The sequence below is a fragment of the Panthera tigris genome, chromosome D4, assembly GCF_018350195.1.
Source record: "Panthera tigris isolate Pti1 chromosome D4, P.tigris_Pti1_mat1.1, whole genome shotgun sequence".
NCBI lineage: Eukaryota > Metazoa > Chordata > Mammalia > Carnivora > Felidae > Panthera > Panthera tigris.
The window spans coordinates 12,321,570-12,347,864 of NC_056672.1; the positions used below are offsets into that span (position 1 = coordinate 12,321,570).

The window sequence follows — 26,295 nt, forward strand, 5'->3', positions numbered from 1 at the left end:
GGTCATCAAAGCAGAGGCATCTGGTAGTCTCAGGAATAATACAGACAAAGTTCTAGTTAAAAAATATCATGACACATCTAAAGAATAAAAAGCATCATGAAGAATGACAAGACATAGGTGACTTATACCAGAGGAAGCAGACCTGGTGGGACAAATGTAACGGGAATTTAAAGCTTTATTACTTGGGGAAATAAACAGTTGCAAACATAAGACAAAATAATAAAAATCAATTTGACGTTAACTTTCCAACAGCAACACTGGATGCAAACCCATAACATTGAAATGTTGAAGGAAAAGAATTTTGAACCTAGAACTATTTAAATGGGAGGGTCAGACAAAGATATCTTCAGACACAAGGACTGGTTGCAGACTTACCATCCTGCCATGAGTAACTATAGAACCGGGCAAAATATAGTAGGCAACTGTCATCAAGTGTTGGGTAGCAACTGTGTGTCTCTGTGCTCCTTGAGATGGGGGTGAGGGCGTCTCATTCTCCCTGACTTACTCTCTGAGGACATGTCTTCCAGCTGCGATGCAGGCAGGTGAGCCCAACTGCAGAGCAATATTCCTGTTGAGTTAGGAAGCAGGAATAGGATTTTAGAGCTTCTGAATGTGACTCAAATTTGTAGGACCAGGGTGTCAGAGAGAAGGAAGTTGTGTGTGGAGGTGGGAACAGGAGTCCACATCGGGTTCCCTTGGGTCTCAGTCAAGTATGCGGCCCTGCACGCACTATGGAAATAATAGACACCCCTGGTGTTAAAAAATCAAATAGAACTGTCTGTAGTGTATTCTGAAATTTTACAGTGATGCTCCATCCTACCTGGTAATCTCATGCAGCGGGTTCCACCGCTACATCACCTGCCTTCAAATCTTGGCCCTGCCCACTTACTAGCTGTGTGATCTCGGGCAAGTTGCTTAGCTATTTCAGTTTCTTCATTTGTAAAATGAGGGTGATAATTATAAAGGTGTCCATGTTCTAGGGTTGCAGTGATGATTAAGCAAGTTAATATACATAAGATAATTAGAAAAGTAATTGATGTGTATGTGGTAAGTGCTGTGCAAGTCTGCTGGGCTAGACACTCAGCAACCTGAGTCTAGAAACTCTATCAATTCAGGGAAATGTTCTTAATTTATTTCATTGATGATTTATACCTTCCATTTTCTCTGTTCTTTCTTTTTGGAAATCCTTTATTTGGGTGTTGAATTGCTTGGCCTGGTGCTCTACTTTTCTTGTCTTTCTGTTTTATTTTTTTCTTTACTATCTTCTCTCTGTTTCTTCGACCCTACTATTGAGTTGTTTTTTGTTTGTTTGTTTAAATCCTTCTGTTTTTATTGGATCCTTTTTTTTATTTCATGACTATAATATCTTATCTATCTGGGGATGTTAATGATATAGTTTGTTTTTCTTAAATTTTCTTCTCCATGCATAGTCTCTATTTCATGTAAAATGCTTTTTTTGTTTCTGTTTGGGTTTTGTTTATATGGTATCTATCTATGCTGGAGGCTTTCTTGAGGGGTCTGGTAATCAATCCTTGCTTTTCTGCTCATGATTAAGAGCCTGTGAGTGAAACTTACTGTCTTGGAGTTTTACTGGAAGGATCTAGGTGGGTCTTCCCTCCTCCCCACCCCCCAGAAGCCCTGGTGTCAGTATTTTAGTCTTTCCTCTTGGGCTGGTCAGATTCCCCAGAGAAATCTCCCTTATTTGACCCTCTGAAGGGTGAAGGGTTGGCACCTGTGTTCTTGGAGTGAGCAGAGCGTTTTGCTGGGACATCAATATTAATCCTTCATTATGTATGGTCATTGAACCATGTTGTTGATCAATGACTTTCTCTTTCACCCTTTAAAAATGTATTTTTTTAATCTTTATTCACCTTTGAGAGAGAGAGAGAGAGAGGGAGAGACAGACAGACAGACAGCACAAGCAGGGGAGGGGCAGAGAGAGAGGGAGACACAGAATCCGAAGCAGACTCCAGGTTCCGAGCTGTCAGCACAGAGCCGATCACGGGACTCGAACCCATGAACCGTGAGATCATGACCTGAGCCTGAAGTCGGACGCTGAACTGACCAAGGCCCCCAGGCATCCCTCTTTTACCTTTTCTAGTGAATAAATTTCTAGTTCCTGCTGGAAGAGAGAAGGGGCAGTACCCAGCAGTGGAGAGTGACAGAGACCTGCGGCTCTAGCTGCTTCTCCAGCAGCTCCAGCCCAATTGTCCTTTGCTGCTTCGGGACTTACTCAGCTTTCTGTTAAGTCACACACCACTTGTTTGTTCCTCTTCTCCAAGCTTCCAAAACTTGTTTCTCAGGTCCTTTTTCCTGTTCTTCATATCCTTGTGGGTTTATTTTTTTTAAAGTCTCTTTCATATGATTTTAGTGCAGCTTTTTGGAGAAGCAAAATGCAATGTGTACAGTTAATCTTAACTCTGAAGTTGTAAAGTCTCATCTGAAATGTCACCTCCTCCAAAGGACCCTCCCTTCCTACTGTCACCCCAGCCCCCACGACTTGGTAGGTCCCTTGTGGGTGTCCATGGCACTGTGTGCTTCTTTTATCCTAACACTATACTCATCTTAGTTGCAATTACTTGCATCCCTGTTTGTCTTTCTTGCTAAACTTGCTCTAAAGAGCAAGACCATGACAACTCCATCCCCCGTGGCTACCAGAGAGCTTGACCTATAGCAGCTGCATAGTAATCATTTCTTGAATGAATAGATTATTTCTGGTGTTGAACAGAAAATTCTTACAGAGGAGAGGTATTGCTCTTTCCTATCTTATTTGATTTAGGGCTTCAAGGCTTGTAGAACCAAAAGTTCTCAGTTCTATTTTGGTAAATGCATTGGAAGACATAGTCTTTTAGAAAAATCAGTCCTTCTTAGTTGGAATTGCTGAATTACTTGTTTGTCTTATTTGGTTATCAGCAAGGAAATAAATACATGAGTACCTTCAACTGTCCTTCACTAATTCCATATGTAATTCCTTCTATCGGTTAATGTACGCTAATTATACAATATTCCATACCATAGGATGCTGTGGTTTTTTAGAGTCTGCTTTCTTTAATATTAAATATTCTTTTGCTTCTTACCAACTGTACAGCTGTGGAAGTTAAATGTCAACTTTAAAAGGCAATGAATAAGAATGAGTTTGCTCAATGGACCAAAGTAATGTGCTTCAACTTATAAAAGAAAGGCTGTAATCATAATGTAAATTTAAACTTCCAGTTACCTCTTAACAAAAATCAGAATGTAGGTATAGTTTTGTTGTTAAGGGGACATTAGCTAGATGCATTTATTTTAATTTTTAGATAACATTCATTATATTTTGATGGCACTTGACAGTCCTTTCTTTTCTTAAAAAATGTTGGGGTGCCTGGTTGGCTCAGTCAGTTAAGCATCCGACTTCAGCTCAGGTCATAATCTCACAGTCCGTGAGTTCAAGCCCCGCGTCGGGCTCTGTGCTGACAGCTCAGAGCCTAGAGCCTGCTTCTGATTCTGTGTCTCCCTCTCTCTCTGCCCTTCTCCTGCTCATGCTCTGTCTCTCTCTGTCTCAAAAATAAATAAAAACATTAAAAAAATTAAAAAAATATATTTATTTATTTTGAGCGAGAGAGAGAGAGAGAGAGAGAGAGAGAGAGAAGGCATGTGCACGGGGCTGGGGGGGTACGGGCAGAGAGAGAGAGAGAGAGAGAGAATCCCAAGCAGGCTCCCCACTGTAGCAAAGAGCCTGGTGTGGGGCTCAATCCCACGTATGGTGAGATCATGACCTGAGGGAGACCAAGAGTCAAACACTTAACTGACTGGGCCACCTGGGCACCCAACAGTCTGTTTCTTTTCTCACAACTCAACTGATAGCCAACCTACTTTTTTTGGACCAATATCAAGAAGACACAACACTTTTCCTCCTTAAACTGGCAGCAAACATCTCTGGAACATATTGGAAATCAGAAGGACTACAGTGTTTGGACACCACTTATCACTCCTGGCCTTACCTAGAGAAAAGGACTCTGTGGATAACTCCTCCCACATATGTCACAGACTGAGATAAATTTTTAAAAATTATAATGTAGGGGGAAGTAAGGTTGAGACTAAAAGCAATATCAATGACTTAACTTTAAAAGTGAAGATTTATATACATTGAGGCTGGATTGAGCTTGTCTAGAAGTAGAGTTATTGTTTCTCTTGAAAGCTGGTTACATTTCTGTCAGTGAGTTTCCAAGGAATTCACCCTGACCAGTAACAGCAGGGGTGAGAGTCAGGGAGGCCCAAAGACCACAGCCACCGACAGTGCTCTTCTGATCTCAGATGGGCACAGTTGCATGGCTAGGAGGTCTCTGACACATACTCCTTTTACTACATGGGTAGAGACATTAAAGGCATAGCAAAGTAATGAGAGACACATTTCCTTCAAGGCACATAGGAAAAGTGGATAAGAACCTGAATATAATTAGTAAACTAAGATATTCTTTGCCCTCCCATTTTGTTCTCACGAATTCAAGTTCTCGAGAACTTATACGTAATTTGGAAGCTCTTCATGAGGCATGGAAAGCTAGTTCACTGATTATCAGAAGGCCCTTAGACATGTGATGATCTATACAAAATCATTTTGTTATTTGTCTGTTGTAACGGATAGTTGTAGCTGACTCATTCTAAGAAGTAAGGTTTTCCATGTATAATATTTGGACGGCATCTGTGACCAGTAAGCAAGCAACCAACCAGAAACCAAAACAACAGAACAAATGAAACAAACAACAACAAAAGCTGTATCAAGCAGATTCAATTTTGCAAATGAGATTTAGTATAAATATAGTTTTAGGATCTTTTTCTCAGAAGCCCTTAACTTAAATATGCATATTAACCATGCATGGTCCTGGGATAATGGTTCACAGGAGGAGCTAATTTTTTTTGACAGTGAAAGCCAACTCTGGCATAGAATATGCACTGGGTGAGAAGCATACGCATGGGAGCCTGTGTCAGTTTGAGGGCAGCCCAGAAGTACTGACTATGTGCTGGAGGATGGAGAAGTATGAAAGGTAGACCTCTTACAAGGACAGCAGTTACTACTGCATCCTGCCATTTTTACCAAATTTCATTGTATCCCGGTGCTAGTGATTAGTGTATATTGTCAAAATTTTATAATAAATGTGTCTTGTTTCCAGAAGTCATCCAAACACTATGTGATCCACATGACTGGAGAAGAAAGAAATTAATAATGTTTTGGATCACTGGGTAGCTTTTTGGAGATAGTTGTTTTTCAGAAAAGGCATGGTATGGAGAGATAGGAGACATGGTTCTACTTCTGGGCCTGCACTAAACCTGCTATATGACCTTGTGCTGGCTAATAAGCCTCTCTGGGTTCCAGTTGTTTCCATCTATAAAATGAAGAGATTGAACCAAATGATCTGTAAAGTCCTTTCCTGCTCTAAAATTTTATGGTTCTAAGGAGAAAGGCATCTGTAGTCTCATAAATGGACAAGTTAAATGAGGCCAAAAAGTAGTTCAGGCAGTTAAGTGCTCATTGTTGGCATAGAGCACTTATCCATATGTGTGTGGAGCGATTACTTCCCAGTAACCATAGTGAGCTTAGGCCGCAGCTTAAACTCTTTCAATTTATTTCTCTCACTGGGGCATTTAGCATCTGTAAAACCTTTGGCACTCTTCAGAAGAAAGGGACTGAATATGAATAGTAAGAGGTGTTATTTTGTTTCTTCCTTTTCTCAAACTCCAGGGCAAGGCATTTGTTTTTTTTTTTTTTCCTACTCAGGCATTTATGTGGTGGCTTGTCTCTTGGTAAAATGCCACCCAGTTGGTGAACATTTTTCCAGAAGGAAAAAAAGTTTTAAAAAATGCCTGTGATGAAGGTGATGAGGGTAACAACAAAAAATGTGAAGAGGAGAATGATGTTGTGGAATGACCATACAATAGGAGTGAGACAGACCAGAATCCCATTCTTGATTCCCTATCTTACTCATTGGAGGACCTTTTCCTTCCCATGCAGTGTAATGTGGCCAGGCTGTGTGCTAATGGGGTGATTTTCCTCCCTGCTCCCACCTCCCTCAAGCCCATGTGTTGGTCATATGACCCGTATGGCCAATCAGAAAGCATTCTAGGATTATAATTGAAGTTTTGGGCAAGATGCCCTAACATTTTCCAGGTAGCAAGTTACAGAGGGCATCTTGCTGTGGGGCGAGCATCTCTCTGTAAATGAAGCTAAGCAGAGGTGTGGAAAAAGACTGTTCTGATGGTATTCTTTTTATATGTGCTGGTATTTTCCTTCTTTTTTTTTTTTCTTGAGTTTGAGCTAGGTTTCTATAACTTATAACTTTAAGTAATACAACTGATAGCAAATACTTATATGGTATGTATTATGTGTCAGGCACCATTCTGATGTTGCTAACTCATTTACTTCCTACAAAACTCATACGACTTGGTTCCATCTACATTATCTGCATTCTATGGTGGGAAAAACAAAAGCACAGAGAAGTCAAGTAACATGTTCAAACTTTCAGAGCAATCAAGTGATGAGTCAGGATTTGGACTGAGATTGTCTAAGGCCAAAGCTCATGGTCTTAGCCACTCTTCTCTTCTGCCTCTTTGAATGCTAGGCCAACTAAGAGAACTCTGAACATGGACATGTTATTTGCTCCACTTAGGCAAGGCCCAGGTCTTGAGCACCAAGCCATTTAAAGGAAATACTGGTGAAAGGTTCTTTATCTCTTGAAATTTCTAGATTCAGTTTTTTCATTTTTCAAATAATATGGCTACTGGTTCCTAAGACATACCTTGGATTTGGTTTGGAAGTTTCCCCCTGTGAAGCAGAAACCTGCCTGAGCTCATCTCACTCACCCGGGATGCCTGGAATGGCTGGCTTGGCTGGTGCTGAATGGTAATGGCTTTTATAGTTGGTCAAATTTGCTGAAATGATTTCAGAGTCAACCTAAATGCTATTGCTCTTTGTGCTACTCCTGCATATAGGGTATCTGCCGTTACCTGACATACATTGAAACCAAACAGCTAAGTAGGTGGGACACTTCCCCATTTGTTAATATTTGGGGGTATGGCTCAGGTCCTGACGTGGCTTGTGTGCCTTGGCACAGGAGTGTTTTAATGGTGGATAGCAATGACCTACTTTATTGCTATCCTTTCAGGGTAATTCATAAAATTTGATAAGAAAATTTATGTGAAAGCACCCGGTATAGTGCTTGTTAGATCCAAAGTTTTGGCATCATAGTGGATTCATGGCTGACTCAGACCATACCTGTCTGTATTGTATCTAACTTCATTAGAATAGCCATTTACACTACACTACACCTACCAAATTAAAGTTCAAGTTTATTTGCATACCCAGGTGTGCTCAGTGAGGCCCTCAAGATAAAATTATGAAGACAGCTTTATTCAATTTACTTATTTGGTCTCTAGTCCCCAGAAACAATCCCTTCCCTCTCTGTGCATGCATGCCACAGCTCCCATCAAGAGACAGAGGTCATTTTCCTGTCTTATGAATCTGGGCTGGCCTTGTGACTCATTTTGATCAATGGAATGTAGCAGAAGTGATGCTCTGGGACATCAGAGAGCAGACCTTATGAGACTGGTAGTTTCTACTTTCTGATTCTTGGCCTCTAGCCAACATGCTGTGAGAAGCCCAAGACACATGGAAGAGAACCAAGGCATCTGTTGACAGCTCCAACTAAGCTCCCAGACAACAGACAAAACCAACTGCCAGGCATGAGAATGAGCTATCTTGGATCTTTCCATCCATTCAAGTACCTGGATGACTGTAGGTCTCATTAACATCACATGGACCAAAACACTACACAGCTGAGCCCAGTCATCCCACAGAATAATCAGAGATAATAAAATAGTTGTTATTTTAAGCCGCTAACTTATATGCCATAGTAGTAGATAACTGAAGTAAGCTTCATGTCTCTAACTACCATGATTATATGGCTGCTTCTACCTTTATTTGGCCTACAGGTGAATTTGTGCCATTGCTAGTCCATTGGGAATACAAGCAGTTCAAATTTTGGGATTGATGAGGTCATGAAACAAATGAGTGGCAAAGATTTTCAAAATGTTAATATTATGGAATTTATATTTAATCCTGACATTTCCTTTTATTCCACATAATGGTGAGACTGCATTACTAGTATTTCTCTTTATAATATTGGAAATTTATGTGGTTGTCATAATGCTATAATTACTTGAAGTCTTCAGTGAGTCTCAGTGGATAGTACTATACTGTGCATCTTTGAGCCATAGAAGTGGTTTCATAGGAACAAGAATTTTACAGCATTATGGAAATCTTTGCTGCTATCTGTGTTTAATTTGATTCTATATTTAGCACTTTCATAGTTAAATTATTACCTTAATAGATAAGGCTTACATTGCCCTTCAAAATGGCTTGCAAAAATTATTAGTCCTGAGGAAATTATGTTTGTTCCACATATCTGAATTCATCCTTTCGACATAATGAGTGGCTACTATGAATTAGGAACAATTAGGTATTAGGAATATAGAGACAAAAGACACCCATTCCTGAAGTAGCTCACTGTCTAATACATGAGACAGAAAAATCACCAATCAGTACTCCTGTATCAGTAAGGAATACCCTTGGCTGAAAGTAACAGAAAACCTCACTAGTATTAACTTGAATAATTAAGGAATTTGGCCATGAAATATAAGGGAGTTAAGACTGGAATGTCACCGGGGCACCTGGGTGGCTCAGTCGGTTAAGCATGGCCTCACAGTTTGTGGGATCGAGCCCCACGATGGGCTGAGCATGGAGCCTGCTTGGAATTTTCTCTCTGCCTCTCCCCCACATGCATGCTCTCTCTGTCCCTCCCTCTCTCTCGAAAATAAATTAACTTAAAAGAAAAGACTGGTATAGCAGCTACATGATGTCATCAATGATGCAGGGCATTTTTGTCTTTCTTCTCTACTAGTTTTGCAGGAAGCTTTCATCCTCATAGTATCAGGAGGGTTGCTGTGCCTCCCAACATCATCAATCTGTTCTAGAAAGGAAGAAATGGGAAAGTGAAGAGGTAAAGGGAAACCCCCTCAGAGCCATCATTCTTCATCTACTAGATGGTCACCCTTGGCTACAAGAGTCTTCTAAGTAGAGAAAGACACACAAGAAGGGAGGCTGGAATAATTGTTGAATAAGCCAACCTACACATTGCAACATGCTAGGGTGAACAGACAATGCGAGAGGAGAACATAACTCAGATTTGGAAGGTTAGAAAAGGCTTCCAGGTAGATGTGAAACCTAAGCTGAGTCATGAAGTTTGAGCTAGAGTCAGCCAGATCAACAGGAGAGAAGGGCACCCTAAACAGGGATTTAGGCAGGGGATAATGGTACCTGTGATGGGCATGTCTTGGTTCATAGAGTACAAGTTTTCAGTGATAGCATCCAAAGTTGGAGAAAGATGTTGGGGACAGAGCAGGTAGGGTCTGAAAGCTATGTTAAAGAATTTGAACTTTGGGGCGCCTGGGTGGCTCGGTCGGTTAAGCGTCCGACTTTGGCTCGGGTCATGATCTCACAGTCCGTGAGTTCGAGCCCCACGTCGGGCTCTGTGCTGACAGCTCAGAGCCTGGAGCCTGTTTCAGTTCTGTGTCTCCCTCTCTCTCTGCCCCTCTCCTGTTCATGCTCTGTCTCTCTCTGTCTCAAAAATAAATAAGCATTAAAAAAAATTAAAAAAAAAGAATTTGAACTTTATCATGAAGGCAAGAGTGAAAGGTTTTCAAGTATGGGGTAGAAATGATCAGATTTGTGTTTAAAAAGCAGAAGACAGATTGTAGGTGACTGGACTGCATTGAGGCTATTGAACTAACCAAGGCAAAAGATGATAAGGTCCTGACCTCTAGTAATAGTGGTGTGGAGGAAAAGATTTCATATTTTAGATATATTAAGAGAGAGGAATAGACATTTACTTGGTAACTGATTAGTTATAAGGGTAGAGAAGACTCAAGGTTGATTCCCAGGCTTCTGGCTTAGGCACCTGGGGGTTAATGGGGCCATTCACTGAGGCAGTGAAGGTAAGAGGAAGAGAAAATGCCAGATAGCAGGTGGATAGTTGACACTGGAGCATGATCGAGGTCAGTGACCCAGATTCAGTTGCAAATATAAGTGTCCTAACTAGTTCCTCTGCCTCCAGTCTTGTCCCTTTCCATCCATTCAGCAGCTTGAATATTTCAAATAAAATGCAAAGAGAACCATGTTCTTCCACTCTCTAATTAGTATCCTTGCAGTATCGCTTTTTCTTCTTGTGTCAATGAGCACATATTGTGTGTCTGGCACTGAGCTGAGGGCTTTATATGCCTTATTTCATTTAATTCTCATTATTTGAGATAGACACTGCAGCTATCTCCATTAAAAAAGGGGCTCAGAGAGGTAAAATAACTTCCCCAAATTTCCTTAACCTAGGAAGCACCAGAGCTGGGTTTTAAACTCAGGTCTGGTCTGTCTGACTGCAGAGTTTGTGTCCTTAACCACTATAGTACATTGCTTTTCATGCTTAATTGTGTAGAGTGCTCCATTTCCTTCAAAGTATTTCACATGCATTATCCACTGCTAACATTTATACAAGGTCATATGAGTCTGTATTTTCTTAATTGTATAAACAAGGAAATCAAAGCACAGAGATAATCAAAGAATCCAATTTTCCATTAATTAATCTATCTGTCTAGTCTCTTAAGTATTTATGGAAGAGATACTAATGGGGGTAAATAAGATGTAGAGGGTTTAAATGGCTTGCTCAAGACCCCAAGTCCACTTGATAGTCAAGAAGACACTAGAATCTCTGGGTTTATAAGTCTGTGTTCTTGACAGAAGGAGAGAACTGCTTCCAAACTGCTAGGAAACTTAGCAAGGGCTTGGCTTGGATCAGGAATAAAAGCAGATTCAAATTGTCTGCCATTTCATCTGTTCTTTCCACCTCTTGCCCTCTAGCTTCTTTGAGATTGATTTGTAGGATGGACCTAGAGAGTATAATGCTAAGTGAAGTAAGTCAGAGGACAAATATGGTATGATTTCATTCATAGGTGGAATTTAAGAAACAAAACAAATGAATAAACAAAGAAAAAAGAGACTAACAAAAAAACCCAGCTCTTAAATACAAAGAACTAACGAGTGGTTGCCATAGGGGAGGTGGGTGGGAGGATGAGTGAAATAGATAAACAGGATTAAGAGCACACTTACCTTGATGAGCACTGAGTAATGTATGGAATCGTTGAATCATTATATCGGACACCTGAAACTAACATAACACTATGCTAATGATTTAAAAAAAGAGGGAGTAAACAAAGGTAGAAAAAGATAAGGGCCCCCTAAAATAGAAAATCCTTCAATGAGAGCAGAGGCAGTTATCTCCAGGACTAAGGCTCGCCAATGAGCCAGCTGTGTCACAGGTTGGGCGAAGAATCTCCTGAGACCAGAGCAGAACAGAAGTCTCCAAGAGAAATTTTTGCAAGAAGTAAAATTAACTGAACATATTGAGATGAGAATTACACAGCTGGGGAAGTTTGAGAGTAAATAAGTGATAGATTAAAAAAGGGGGAGGGCAGCATTCAGCAGATGTGGAAGAACTATCAGATTTGCTCTGTGTAGCTTCACTCCTTAGGTAGATCCGAGATTAAAAAAGAATGATGATTTCTGTTAAGAATGAGACAGAACTTCCCAGAGTGGTTGTAACCTCCCCTTCCATCCTAGCACATGGAGTCAAGTAGAATCCATTGCCATGGGCCTCTCCTTGTCCTAAATAACAGACGCTGCTTCTAATGCTGCCGGAAATGGGATTAATTCCAAATTAATTCTCTGCTTTTTTGAGTCACTTACTCAGATTCAGACTCTTAGGTGGGACTGTCTGATTTGCTGAGTAGATAGATGTCACATGCTCTTGTTCTGGTTGCTGGGAAGCTGGGTAAAATATCTGCTTGTCCTCCAGACAAAACAGAAAAGAAGTGGTTGACCTTTAAATTTCTTCCAGGTTTAAGAAATTGTGATTCCCTGGGTTTTGGTATTTCATCTTGTCAGATTTACACATGTTACCATAGAGGTTGGTGTAGTTGTAGGCATTTTAACTAATATCATGGCTTTAATAAAAACTTCAATATCAGTCTTCTTTTCCTTTTTCATCTTGCAGAACACCTTTAGCAGTTCTCTACCTTACAACCATTAAAGGTTGAAGAGGGCTTGTGTGGCAAACTGTGGGTGGTGCTGGGTGAAAGCCAGCTGTCCACTTTCCAAACGTTCTTACAGCATGGCATTATGTTGGTAAATGTATCAGCATCTGGTCTTCAGTTTTACATGTCCAGAAAGACAATTTTATCTGTGCTTCAGAATTTATCTGACTCATGAAGATTGACTTATGCTCATTAAACTCACAAGAAAAGCCATTATTCTAATTAGTTAATTTATAATGGGAAATAAAATGTTCAAGCATACCAGTCATGTCAGCCTTAACAAAAGGATTCTCTTGGAAAAAAAAAAAAGGATAGGAAGGCAACGTATAATCAGAGTGTTGTTCAGAGTGTGTGAATTATAAGATTACAATAATCAATGGCCTCAGATTCTGACTACCTGATTATAGTGGGACTCTTTCAGTTGTAAGTAAAAATTGCACAATTAAAATGACCTTGAGTCAAAAGGAGAGTTTATTATAGGAGTTTGAATTACCAGATGGAACTCTGGGAAAGTCCTTGGAAGAGTTGGGCTTCCAAGACTACTGGAATTAGAACCAGGATTCTCTCCCTGTTGGCTTCCTTTTCTCCTTCTGAGGGGAGGTACTTTACATCCCATGGTTCTTATCACAGAAGAGGGACTGACTCTTTCCCATTCATCTCTAGTAAGAAATTCCATGGCAGAGCCCTGATGGAATCTGAACTAGGAGCTGATGTTTAGACCTATCAGTTGTGGGTAGTTATGGAGTGGTAGAGCAGGGACATGTGGCACAAGGCTGGCTTGAGGTGATTCCAGACAATGAGCTAAAGTCACTGTTAGCTGTCATAATCAGACTGGAACACTGACATTAATGTATTGCAGCTCTGCTCCCAGAACCTTCCAGAGAGGTCTATTTATGAGCCAGGACACCTCTTCCTTGTGCCCAGAACACATGCCTCCCTTAGTTTCCTCATCTCTTGCTTTCTTGAGTTTCTCTGAAGACCATTTCTCTTCTAAGGGATTTATTCTTTCATTATATTCTTTATTTGGCTATAGCCTTCAGCTGATATCAAAGAGGAAGATCTATGGTTTTATTTTCAAACGACCATCTTGTTTCAAATTGGACAAAATATATCACTTCAAGATTGTTGCCCTGTTTTTCAGATTGAAATGCTTGGGGGACGTGGGTGATCACAAAGAGTTTATAGCTGACTGACTGAAATTCATCATTCACTATTATAAAAGTTTCCATTTTGTTGAGCCACATTGCATTTTCAAAAGATAACTGAATATTTTAACCCTCCACCTTTATTTACTTTGAGTTTTGTAGTAAATCTCTATCTTTTTATATTCTAATTTTATTTTAATTGCTTTATTCATTTAATTCATATTTCTCAGTGCCTACCTTGTATCAGACTCTGTGCTGGGAGGTGATAATAAAGAAAGAGAGAAGGACCTGAGCTTGGTGGAATGGGTTTCTGCCCATTAAGTGCTTTAAGTGGGTTGAGAGATGCGCAAAGCTGCTTTGCGAGGTTGGCCTGCCCAAAGCATCACTCTATTTGACTGATAATTGTATCATTTGAGTTGTAACTTTGGATGAGGATGGGGTAGAGAAATAAGTTCACCATCATCTATTAACACTTAAACATTTTAAGATTATGTAATATTTCCATTTAAATACTCTTCAGACATCCATCTACTTATTTCCTAGTTATAATGTAAATTGTTATCTTTGCCATATTTGCTTCTTATTTTTTTAAAAAAGACCATTTATCATGACTTATAGAGTAACTGAATATATTCACCATATTGATGGACATTAGCTTCCAGTTTTTCACTGTTACAAATAAGGCTGCATTGAATATTATGTATGTCTTCTTGAGTATATGTGCAAGGATTTCTTAATACTTAGAAATATAATTGCTAGTTAAGATATATGCACCTTCATTTCTGTAAGATATTGCCACTAATAATGTATGAACATGCTCATACTTTCATATCCTTACAAACAATGTAGAGATTTTTAATTTTTACCAAATGGATATTAAATGGTAACTTACTGTTTTACTTTGCATTTCACTGCTGAATTTAAGACTGAATATTAAGCCTGAATTTGTTTTCAAATATTAATAGCCATTTTGTTTTCTTCTACTGTGAAGAATTTATAGTCTTAGTCCATTTTTCTATAGGATACTGTCTTTTATTGATTTCTAAGATTTTTTTATTTATTCTGGATATTGATATTATTTGAGTTAATTTTTCAGTAAATATCTTCTTGTCTATGAATTCTCTTGTAACACTGTTTATGGTGTCTTTTGAGTGATAGAAAATTCAAATTATAATTTAATCAAGAATTATATATAAAATGTCAGATTGTAAACCTTTTAGAAATTATACATACACACATATGTATATGTAACATATATTGAATAGTCACCTATAAATAAAGGGGTTGTTTTATGTCCTTCAGCAGATTTAAAAATTTTTGTCATAAATGTTTTTTAAATCTGTTAAATGCATTCCTATAGGAAAATTAGAGATTTTATTGCAGTTATAAATGAGATATTTCGACTTTAATTATGCTTTCTAATTTCTTGTTGTTGGTGTATGGGTATGCTATTTTTGTATATTGATCTTGTATCCAACAACCTCCCTGAAACTTGCCTGTTGTTATGATTTGTAGATTCTCTTGGATTTTTAAAATGTAGATAATCTTATATGTGGAAAATAAGAATTTTGTTTCTTTTATTCCAGTTATTATACTCACACTTCTTTTCCTTGCTTTGGTGTGTTTTCTAGAATCTCCAATTCATAGAATAGAATCCAGAATTTGTGCCTATTTGGGAATGTTTATAGAAAAGGGTTTCATCGGCTTAGTCTTTATTTTGATTTACTGTTTTTTTCTCATAGTGATGTTGCACTACTCTGTTTATCATATGTTGAATTTTCCTGGAAGATCAGCAATCGGGTAATTCTAAGGAGGAGTGAGAAGTCTGGCCAGTTTTCTTAATCTCTTAGTTCAAGAGTGCCCTCTACTGTTGGAATAGTGAAGTGATCTATATTTTATTGAAGCCATCTTTTTTGAAAGTAGTGATTCTAGGACCTTTCATTTCTGAGCTTGAATTCTTGTTTTTCTTTACCTTGCTAGTTGCTTCCCAATTTCCCAGAGGCAGGTCCTTCCCAAGACTGCCACTGTGGTCTTAAATACTTTCCAAGCCTCTTTCTTGGAAAGCCAATCTTCAGATCCTCTAGTCACAGACTTGTTCTCAGTATTTCCCATCAGTGAAGGATGCTTTCTTTTCTGGGGGTGATGTCTTCTGTGTTCCATCCCCATTAGGTACTTGCCACTCTCTCCTCTCTTCCATGTAATACCCACCTGATATTGCTTCAGTATGGGCTTTGGATATGGCTCTACTGATTTTGGATTTTTCTCCCACATACACATGCGCTGAAGTTTGTAGTTTTCTCTAGCCACTGTTATGCACTAGGCATGGGTGATTGTGTGATTTTATTTGCTTTTGCAGATCGGGGTTGGGACACACTTGTTTGTATTCCTAGCAGGTTTCCGGGTAATGCAAATACTACTACTCTGGAAACCACACCATGAAAGCCCTGAAGAAACTGGTGGTTATCACCAGATTTTGGAGGATATATGTAGATATTTGGGTTTAAGGAAACAAAGGATCTAGGAATGTGTAACAATCTTGTCCTGACTGTGGATTGGTCATTTTATCTTTGTGATTCTGTCATTTTTTGACTTACACATTCTGTGTTGTTAGGTTTCTTGACTTAGGATCTTCCTGGTGTTTGTTCCTTTAATCAATATGTAATGATCTTTATTACTAATAACTTTTGACTCAAAGTCGATTACATGTGATATTAATATAAGAATACTAACTTGGTTTTGGTTAATATTTTCTGGATATACCTTTTTATATCCTTTTATTTTCAAACTTCCTTTGAAAATAATTTATTCTAGGTATAGACACATAGAGTTGTACTATATAATACAATATGATGTTCAGTTTAAGTCTAAGAAAATATTTTCACTGATGAGTTTAACCCTTTTACTTTCATTGTATTTGCAAAGGCATTTAATTTTATTTTTATGATTTTAATTTGTCTTATAAGCAAAAATGATTTTCATTTCTTCCTTTTATTCTTTTCTTCTTATTAGATTGGTCTTTAAAAAAATTACTTGCAACAGTATGGAGGTTCCTCAAAAAATTAAAAATTGAACTACCCTACAACCCAGCAATCACACTACTAAGTATTTATCCAAAGGATGCAAAAATGCTGACTCAAAAGGGCACATGCACCCCAATGGTTATACCAGCACTATCAACAATAGCCAAAGTATGGAAAGAGCCCAAATGTCCATTGACTGATAAATGGATATAGAAGATGTGTTATTATACACAATGAATATTACTCAGTGATCAAAAAGAATGAAATCTTGCCATTTGCAACAACATGGATGGAACTAGAGTGTATTATGCTAAGTGAAATAAGTCAGTCAGAGAAAGATAAATATCATATGATTTCACTCATTATGTGGAATTTAAAAAACAAAACAGATGAACATAGCGGAAGGGAAGGAAAAATAAGATAAAAATAGAGAAAGAGGCAAACCATAAGAGACTCTTAAATACAGGGAACAAACTAAGGGTTGATGAAGGAGTGTTGGGTGGGAGGATGGGCAAAGTGGATAATAGTAAGGAGGGCACTTGTTGGGATGAGCACCGGGTGTTATATGTAAGTGATGAATCACTAAATTCTACTCCTGGAACCATTACTACACTATATGTTAACTAACTTAGATTGAAAAAAATAATAAAAATTTAAAAATTTACTTGCTAGTTTGAAAATGACATTTCTAATATTTGTTCTTTTAACTGCCAGTATTCAAACTTGAGTGTGCGTCAGCATCAGTTAGAGGGCTTGTTAACACAGGCCACAGGGCCCTACCCCCAGCTTTCTAACTCAGCAGATTGGGGTTGGGACCCACTTGTTTGTATTCCTAGCAGGTTTCTGGGTAATGCTAATACTACTACTCTGGAAACCACACCATGAAAGCCCTGAAGGAACTGGTGGTTATCACCAAGTAAAATATTAGCACCTGTACCCAATAACCATTCTGAGTTTGACTTCCTTGTTATTTTGGAATTCTTTTACTTACTGAATTCTCTTTCTCACCAGCATAGCCAAGCATTAAAATGTTTAAATTTCCTTGTGCCCAATATTTTTAGGTGTGCAATTCTCAGAAGAGTTTCTTTGACTGTCTAGTCCCATAATACTGCCAGAAACAGAAGTAGGGCTTTATTTATTTAATTTATTTTATTTTATTTAATTATATCTCATTGGAGAATAATTTTTGTCCCACGCTGAGTTCTAAACAGAGAAGCTTTCTTGCAAGTTTCCCTAAACTGGTGGCTGGAATTTCTTTGATTTCTTTTATTTGAGGTTACAGATTTTACAGACTCCTGGCTGTGAGTAGGACAGCCTTCTGTGCCTTCTGTGACCCCAAAGCCATGTCTCCGGCCCTTCATATGCAGCCCACACTCTACCTTCTAGTCTTGGCATATCATCTTACAGCTTGCCATTCTAGTGAGCACCGTCCTCATTTCGGGCACCTCAGGGTTTCCCCTTGGAGCTTGGCTGTGCTTGTAGACTTGGGGAAGGGAGGATATATTTATTCAGCATTGCTCTGTGTTTAATTGGGTGGAGGTTAGGGAAGCTATATAATCTCGGTCCACCTGGTTGTCTTCTATTATCTCTTTCAGCTGTCATCTAGCAGCGAACATGGGGCATAGAGTCAAAAGAGTTTGAGACGCAGAAAGCAGATGGTAAAGAGAATCCCAAAAGTCTGGAATGCACCTAAGCTCAGGGACTTGGGCTTGGTAGCATATCATTAGTACAGGAGAGTAGTAAGTGGTACTGAATTGGAAGTAATTGAAGGAAGGGCATCCTATAGCGGTAGATAATGCTATAAACAAGGTCTGGGATAGTTGTAGGTTTTTTTTTAATGTTTATTTTTGAGAGAGGGAGACAGAGAGAGAAAGAGCACAAGCGGAAGAGGGGCAGAGAGAGAGAGGGAGACAGAGACTCACAAGCAGGCTCCCTGCTGTCAGCACAAAGCCTGATGTGGGGCTGGAACCCACAAACCGTGAGTTCATGACCTGAGCCAAAGTCGGAAGCTCAACCAACTGAGCCACCCAGGTGCTCCAGTTGTAGGTTTTAACATTTTTATTAGGACCAATCCTCCTTGAAATGTTTTTATTTCATGTAAAGCAGATAGCACTAAACATCTTAAATATCATTCTTTTTGGGGTTGTTCTTTTCTCACGTATTGACTTATCCCTCTTAGGTGTGCATTGACAACGTATGCTGAAGACTATGCTCCACCATATGATTATCAGCCATTTGTGAGTATAAGATGGCTGAAAAGCCCTATTCTAATACTTATTTATTTATGTACTTAAAATGATTCTTTAGTTCTAGTATAAATAGTCAAGCTTGGGAAGAAAGGACAAATTGCAGAAATTTATGATGTTTTATATTTATTTAGAGATATTAGCTATTTGTGGGAGTCAATGGAATGTTTTATGGCTATGATTTCTTTTTGGAAGTTTATAGATATCAGGAAGAAAATATTGCAGTGTCCAAAATATATTAGTTGTTTTCTTCCTCATCTTGTTTTATTGGCCCCTTCCCTGAATTCAATTTATGTGAAATAAAAACCTACCTTTCTATTCATTTGTATTGCATTGACACATAAAAATAAGTAGTTTAATTTAGCTCTGGGAGATGTGTATGTTGATAAAATATGTCCAGTGTATAACTTCAATATACTTGTACTTAAAAAATTATACAACAGAAACCAAACAAGGATGCCTCCTATTAGTCTTGTTATGAAAGTCTTGACTGGTACAATGGGTAGTATTTAACTATTGAAAAAGAGAAAAAAGTCATCTTTATTTTCAGAGAGTATGATTATCTTCTTAGGAGAACTAAAATATTAAACTGAGGAGTAATTAGAATAAATAAGACCATCTAGTAAGGCAATTGAATACAAAATAAGTATGTCAAAAAACAAGATCTTTCCTTCATATCAGCCCTAACTGCTTAGTAAACTATGAGAAAAAAATGTACAAATTACTATAGCAACACAAATTTCAAATACTTTTGTGAAGAAAATTCTAGACCAAATAAAGATCAGTAAAGAAAGTGTGGTTGGTAGTTTGTCTCCAAAGGTGGACTTTGCACAGGCCACTTCTCCAGGACAAGGTGAATGATACTCCACCTTCTGAATCTAAGCTGTCAGGTAACAGATTTGATCAATAGAACATGGCAAGTGACACTATGCCAGATCTGGACTAGACTGAAGAAGACTGCCTCCAACTCTTGGAGCTCGGTGTTACCATGTAAGAAATCGAGGTACTTTGCTGGAAGGAGGGGCCATGAGGAGGAACACTGATGAGCTTGACTGATGAGTGAGGAAGCCATATTGGACATACAGCCCCATTGAGTCTGGACGGCAGCTCCAGATGCCATCTGACTGCAGCCCATGAAAGATTCCAAGAAGATAATAATAAATTGTTGTTTGAAGCCATTAAGTTTATTTAAAAAAAATACATCCAAAGATAAGTGAGACAGAAATCTTGAATACAAGGGAATAAGAACCATTTTAGGAGAGTGGAAAGCTAAGTTATTTATGAATTAAATTCATACATTTAATTATATTGAAAATCCCAATGGACTTTGTTTTCTGTTAGAACTGTAAGATTGTAAGAATTTTTTGAAAGAATAAACAGATGAGAATAATCAAAAGTTTTTGAAACAGTGATATAGCCAATTTAGGGAAGTACAGGATTCATGATACTAACTTTATTATATGTCGTATTCTTATTTATTTTTTCTCATTAAAAAAGAGCATTCAAACCATAAAAAAATAAAATATGATATCTATGGATTAATGCCTAATACATAAAGAACTTATACATATTGGAAGGAAAAATGTTGAGAACCTAGAAGAATGACTAACGGACATATATAGACAATTTACAAAGCAGGAAATATAAGCAACTAGCTAATAAATGTAGCTATTTGTAAATATATTATTTACAAATAATAAAAGATCTGAACTAAAAGAATAAAAATATTTGCTAATAAAATTGGCAATATTTTTAGAAATAATAATACTTAATGGGCTGAAGATGGGGTAAAATGGATACTTTTATCTGTTGCCAGGAAGTTGTTTTAATCTTACTGGAAAAGAATTTGGCAATATATATCAAGATACTATTTGATCTAATAATTTTCCTTCTAAGAAACTTCCTCAGATAAAAATAACTCAACTAGGGATAAAACTCATATCCAAGGAACTCATCACTGAATTATTTGTAATGACAAAACTTGGAAAGTACCTAATATCTTAGTATTAGGAGTATTACTAATTAAATATGTTATAATCATATGAGGAGATATTTTGCAGCCTATATAATGTCCATAGATGGTTCTTAGTGTCTTGATAAATCTTGATTTAAGGTTAAGAGAAACATTAACATACAAAATTGTACACATATTACAGTTTATTATATGGATATAGTGTATTCATATAAACACTATGTAAAAATATCGAGGACAAAAAACCCTGAAGGAACTGTCAAAATGCTAGTAAATTTGGACATTGGATGGTGAGATTCTAGGTGATTTCTTCATCTTTACACATTTTAGAATTTTCCAATGCAACAAGCATGGTGGCTTTTCTGATTAGAAAAACCACAAGGCAATAAATATATTATTTAAAAATGCAGTTCAGGTCCATTTCATTATATACATGGGATCTGACTGCATCTCTAAACAAAAGGCAGTTGCAAGACACATAATTAAAAACTCACAAAATTCAAAGGACTAATTTCTCCATAAGCATAAATATTAAGAATGTGAGCTGTATTCTTGGGGTGCATAAATCTTTAGCCATTGTGTTGTATGTTTGTGCTTTTAATATTTCAGCATTATTTCTAATGTTTCTCATGTTGCTTGTGTCCACATTAACAGTGTGCCATGGCAGTTCCGTGGTTTTATTTAGAATTTTGTTCATTCACTTCTAAGTTCCATGCCAAAGTAATTGACGTGGAGGCATATTTTTAGCACTGCTCCCAGCCCCCCATTTAATGAATGCTTACCTTGTTACATTGTTATAGGATACAAAAATATTTTTTAATTGCAATGACAGCAAATGGTTAAATAACAGTAAAATAGTGACTGAACTCTGACATAGAAGTTACTGTGCATATAAACAAGTGTATGATTCATAAAATACTGACAAAAGAAAGGGAATATTTTTTCTTGCTAGAGTCTAAACCATGTGGACCTAGCATAAACACAGCACACCATTCTCAGGCTATTGCCTTTGCAATTATGCAATTCCTGAAGAAATCTTAAAATATTTGGATTCATGTTTCAAATTTTGTGCATGAACTGAGACTTAATTTTTATATTATCATTTTTTTATATTTGTTTAATTGATATTTGCATAAAGTGGGATAGCATTATAGGAGTTCTAAAGTGAGGCAAATTATCATCCTATAGCTCTAGGTATGAGTAAATTAACACAGAATATTAGGAAGCTATGAAATCATTTTTAAGGAGAGAAATGGAAGAAAATTGGAAAGTACTTCCTCAAAACTCCACCTTTTATGTTAGGTATTCATTATGGCTATTATGGCTCATCCCAATTTCAATGAAAGATACTTTCTCTTAAAAGCTTCCCCCTCCTTCTCCCAAAGAACCAAAATAGAGGAAAACTTATAGAGAAGGTACATTAGAGGATTGGTCCAAGACTGGCTGTTTATGGGGTACATGAGCTTTTAGGATAAAGGACAAGTGAGCTAAGTATAATGATGGAGAGTTTACTGAACACACTCAGAATGAGTAAGGAAAAGAATTAGTCCAGGCAGAGAGAAAACTCAGGAAGTTGAAGGGTCAAAGGAATGAGAATGTTGAGAACAAAAACCAATCATGGCAGTAGTGAAGAAGTGAAAGAGCTGGAAGAATTGGAGGTAATGAGCAAAGGGGGATATGCTGGAATTTATTGGAATTTCACATTGTACTTTCACACTGTTATTAGATTTATCTTGAAAATGCTGATTTTAAAAGGAATGGCAACATTTTTGTGAGCCTCCAAAAGATGTAGAACAATTCTCAGGAATGACAGAGCCCAGTATGTGGCCATGGGGCTGAGTTTCTACAATGGAATCCAAACCATTGACTTGAGAGGGTGAAAAAATGGTAAGCCAGAGTGTTGGCTAGATTCTAAATATGGGTGTTGGAAATCAACCTACAGGACAGCAGGAAAGAAAGGTAGTGCCAATGACTAAGTCAAATGACCAAACCCTCAGTGGGAGCTCTTTGGAGGTTAACAGCTCCTCCCAGGCATGCAGCTGCCATTTGGGTGCATCTAGTTGGTCATTATCAAGTGTGAAGTACCATTTTGTTTTCCTAAATAGAGCTGCCTATTGAATTATCTTTCCAGGCATATGTGTATCTTGAACCCCCAAAATGTTGAATATCCCTGCCATGGTGCACAGTAGGTATAAAAAGAGACTGCATCTGTTTAGCATTATTCCCGACAACAGCAGGATTGACCTGTTCTACCACTGGGGCTTTATGCACTGGCACAGATATCTCATTGTTAAAATATTGACATTTCTGTGCTGATTAGAAATTTGCTGTCACCTTGAATTCTCCACAACCTTGCCCTGTGAGTAGCTCCAGCCCTTTTCCTAGACTCCCAGGACCCAGGACTGCATTATGGACCCTTTCCTGGACCCTAAGGACTTTGGCTGTCATGGGTTCCTTCTTCCATTAAAAATTTTAAACAATATATATTGTATAACTGCATTGGTATAAAGACAAATATAATCCAAGTTGGATCATATTCACTTTTGGTGGGGGGCAGGATTTAAAAGCTTATTAAAGAAATACGTTTCTTACGCTATATTTCTTATTGGCGTTTTGTAAAGATTACGCATCTTATCCCCCTTATACTGTCTTCATGCCTATTTATGACTATATTATTGTATTTTATGGCCATGTTATATGACCATGTTATTGTTAACCCTCTTGAAGTTATTACCAATGTACCAGTGGGTGTTATTGCACAAAACTAAAGCGTACAATACTTATTTTTTTTTCTGAGAAGTACTCTTGTACCCTATTTTAAACAAAACTTTGTGTATAATAGCTATCATCAGTTTCTACCCTAAAATGTTTATGAATATTAAATGGCCAGCAACATTTTCTGGCTTAGCTAAGAGTTTCTACCATTTAATACAGTTAGTTTTGCAAAATGGCATCTGCATTTTTTATTGTGGTAAAATATATGTAATATAAAATTTACTATATGACCCTTGTTTAATGTAGAATTAGTGGCACTAAGTACCTTCACATTGTTACTAGATTCATCTTAAAAATTCTGATTTTAAAATAAATGACAACATTTTTGTGAGTCCCCAAAAGTACTGTGGGCTCTAGGTACTGGGCTTCCTGTGCTTCATGGTTGAGTGGGCCCAGCCTGGACCTTCTGGAAGTTTAATACTTGTCTTACCAGGGGCCTCTAGGACATGCTCAGTCTGAGTGATGTATAGATTGATAAATACTCTGAGTATCATCCCAGATCAAAATGTACCTTGGCTAGCAGTCAGAGGTGGACAGCATCATTAAGAGCCCTCTGTTGTTCAGTTGGGATTATTCACATGCAAGAAACTCCCCAAAGGCTAGACTTGCCTTTAGTTTTCTGCCTCTCAGGAAGGGATGCCTACCAGGGCCCTTAAAAAGAAGAGGAGGGAAAGAATGATCTGCAGAAAATACCAAAAGCTGAGACAGAAAATGAATCTAGAACAGGTTGGGAGTGCTATAGGAAGCATCTGAAGGAAATTAGCTTTGGTTCTCACTTCTTTTTAAAACCCTCTCTTTGTATTTTTGTTCCATTCTGTACTCCCATGATCTTCCATAATTTCGTTTCAGCATATAGTCCTTTTCTTTTTCTGTTTCTCTTTTAAAAACATATAGTTTGCAAAGTTGTACCATTGAATTGGCCACATTGAAAAATCATGTATAAGCCTTATATTCCAGAATGAAGTGTAGTTTTTAACTAGGTAATGTTCCAGGTTCCATGATGTGTTTTCATGACTTTTATTTTAGTACTACTTTTCTTTGCCTTGAATCTTAATATATCTACTATTTAATTTTCTCTTTTGTGTCCTGTTAATGTTCTAATTCAATATTTACTGACAAAAGAATAATGGGCATTTGCTGCATATCCTTGTTTTTCTTATTACATTGACTATTGACTAAAATGAAAAAGAGTTTTAGATTCATCTGCAAATGAGATAGGGTTGGAAGGTGAAATTGGAGAAGAGGGAAGGGGTCATGTGGTTGTACCTATTATCTTTTGATTGACGTCAAGGTGTTCCAAAATACTGCTGTTAGCTAACCACAGGAACGGCCCTCTATTACTTGGGTTCAGAAGGAAATGGTAGCCTTCCTCAGTCTAAAACAATGCCTGAAAGATCTCATTGTGTGTTACACGTTTGTGCTGAGATTATATGTATACACATATATGTATATGCATAGATATGTATACACATGATTTTGTACTTTGAGGCAAATGGTTCTAGTTCTGAGTCTCATGGGATTCTGACAGCATTAAGGGACCACATTTCCTAGACCCCAGTTTCAACTTTAGGATCTGCTGGCATTTGTTCACATAGCTCATTCCACAGCCTCCCCATTGGAATACAAAAAGATTTGACTTGTTGGGGGGAATATATAGTTGCTAATAGGTGACAAGAAGGAAGGAAGGAAGGAAGGAAGGAAGGAAGGAAGGAAGGAAGGAAGGAAGGAAGGAAGGAAGGATCTCTCATTATATATATACACAGCTGACCCTTAAATAATGTGGGAGTTAGGGGCACTGACACCGCCCCCCAACCACAAATCATTTTTGACTGATGCACAAATCCACAAATAATTTTTGACTCACCAAAAACTTAACTGCTAATAGCCTACTGTTGACCAGAAGCCTTACTGATAACATAAACAACATAAATAGTTGATTGATACACATTATGTATGTTATGTGTATTATATACTGTATTATTACAATAAAGTAAGCTAGAGAAAAAAATACTAAGAAAATCATAAGGAAGAGAAAATGAATTTATAGTACTGCACTATATTTATTTTTAAAAATCTGTGTATAAATGGACCTGCACATTTCAAGCCCATATTGTTCAAGGGTCACCTGTTGTCCCATACATATAGAAGAAATAGAAGATAGATATGGTGGATAGATAAGTAGACATTTTTCCTTTCTATGTATGTATGTATGTATGTATGTATGTATGTATCTATCTATCTATCTATCTATCTTCTATTGTTTCTATTTCTCTGGAGGACTTTCACTAACGTATATAGCTCTCGGGCTCTCAAATTTTACTATTTATGTATTCGAGATGATATGATTCTCTCTCATTGATCCTGTCCCATCCTAATAGTATTTATTTATGACCAAGTAATCTTTTTGATGAGGAGCTTGGCAAACATTTAATTCAAGGCTACTTAAAAATTAGGAAGTTAATATTTTAACTCATTCTCATCTCGTGTATCACCAACAGTTGAGAAATTGTGGTCTTAATTTTCAGGAAACTCAGATTTTTCAAGCAGTTTTTGTGTTGTCTCTTTTTAGAGGAAAGAACCCTGTGTTCTCTAAAACTACACCTTCACTTTATATTGCCTTTTGAAGTGACGTAGCTATGATCTTCTTTTGTTTCTGGGTTAAGTCAGAAGAGTTTAGTTCTAATTTCTTTCTTTTAATTATGTTTAACTTCTACATTGAACATATTTGACTTTTGTAAAGGAAGAAAAAAAATTTTAATTGAAAACACTGGGCCTCAAATTTATAACTAACCATGCCATTATAAGTATAAAATAGTGGCAGGTGTCCTCACATAATACAGACTGAGGAATAAAAAAAAATTATATTTATTTTTTCTATGATAGGACCAATCAAAGTTTGTGCATTAAAAATGTATCAATAGCTGGGGCGCCTGGGTGGCTTGGTTGGTTGAGCGTCTGACTTCAGCTCA

General features: G+C 37.5%; 1 protein-coding gene across 11 annotated transcripts in view; it reads left to right on the forward strand.

The window, feature by feature from the left end:
* CD4H9orf135 (chromosome D4 C9orf135 homolog) overlaps positions 1-26,295 on the forward strand; it is a 206,336-nt gene that overhangs the window by 92,802 nt on the left and 87,239 nt on the right. For 10 of the 11 annotated variants that reach the window (XM_042963637.1, XM_042963638.1, XM_015535427.2 and 7 more), the window contains one exon: positions 18,513-18,570. In XM_042963637.1, the coding sequence (XP_042819571.1) occupies positions 18,513-18,570 (58 nt within the window). Of the gene's footprint in view, positions 1-8,930; positions 9,019-18,512; positions 18,571-26,295 lie in introns of those variants that run through there. The other variant, XM_042963635.1, reaches the window with a different exon arrangement.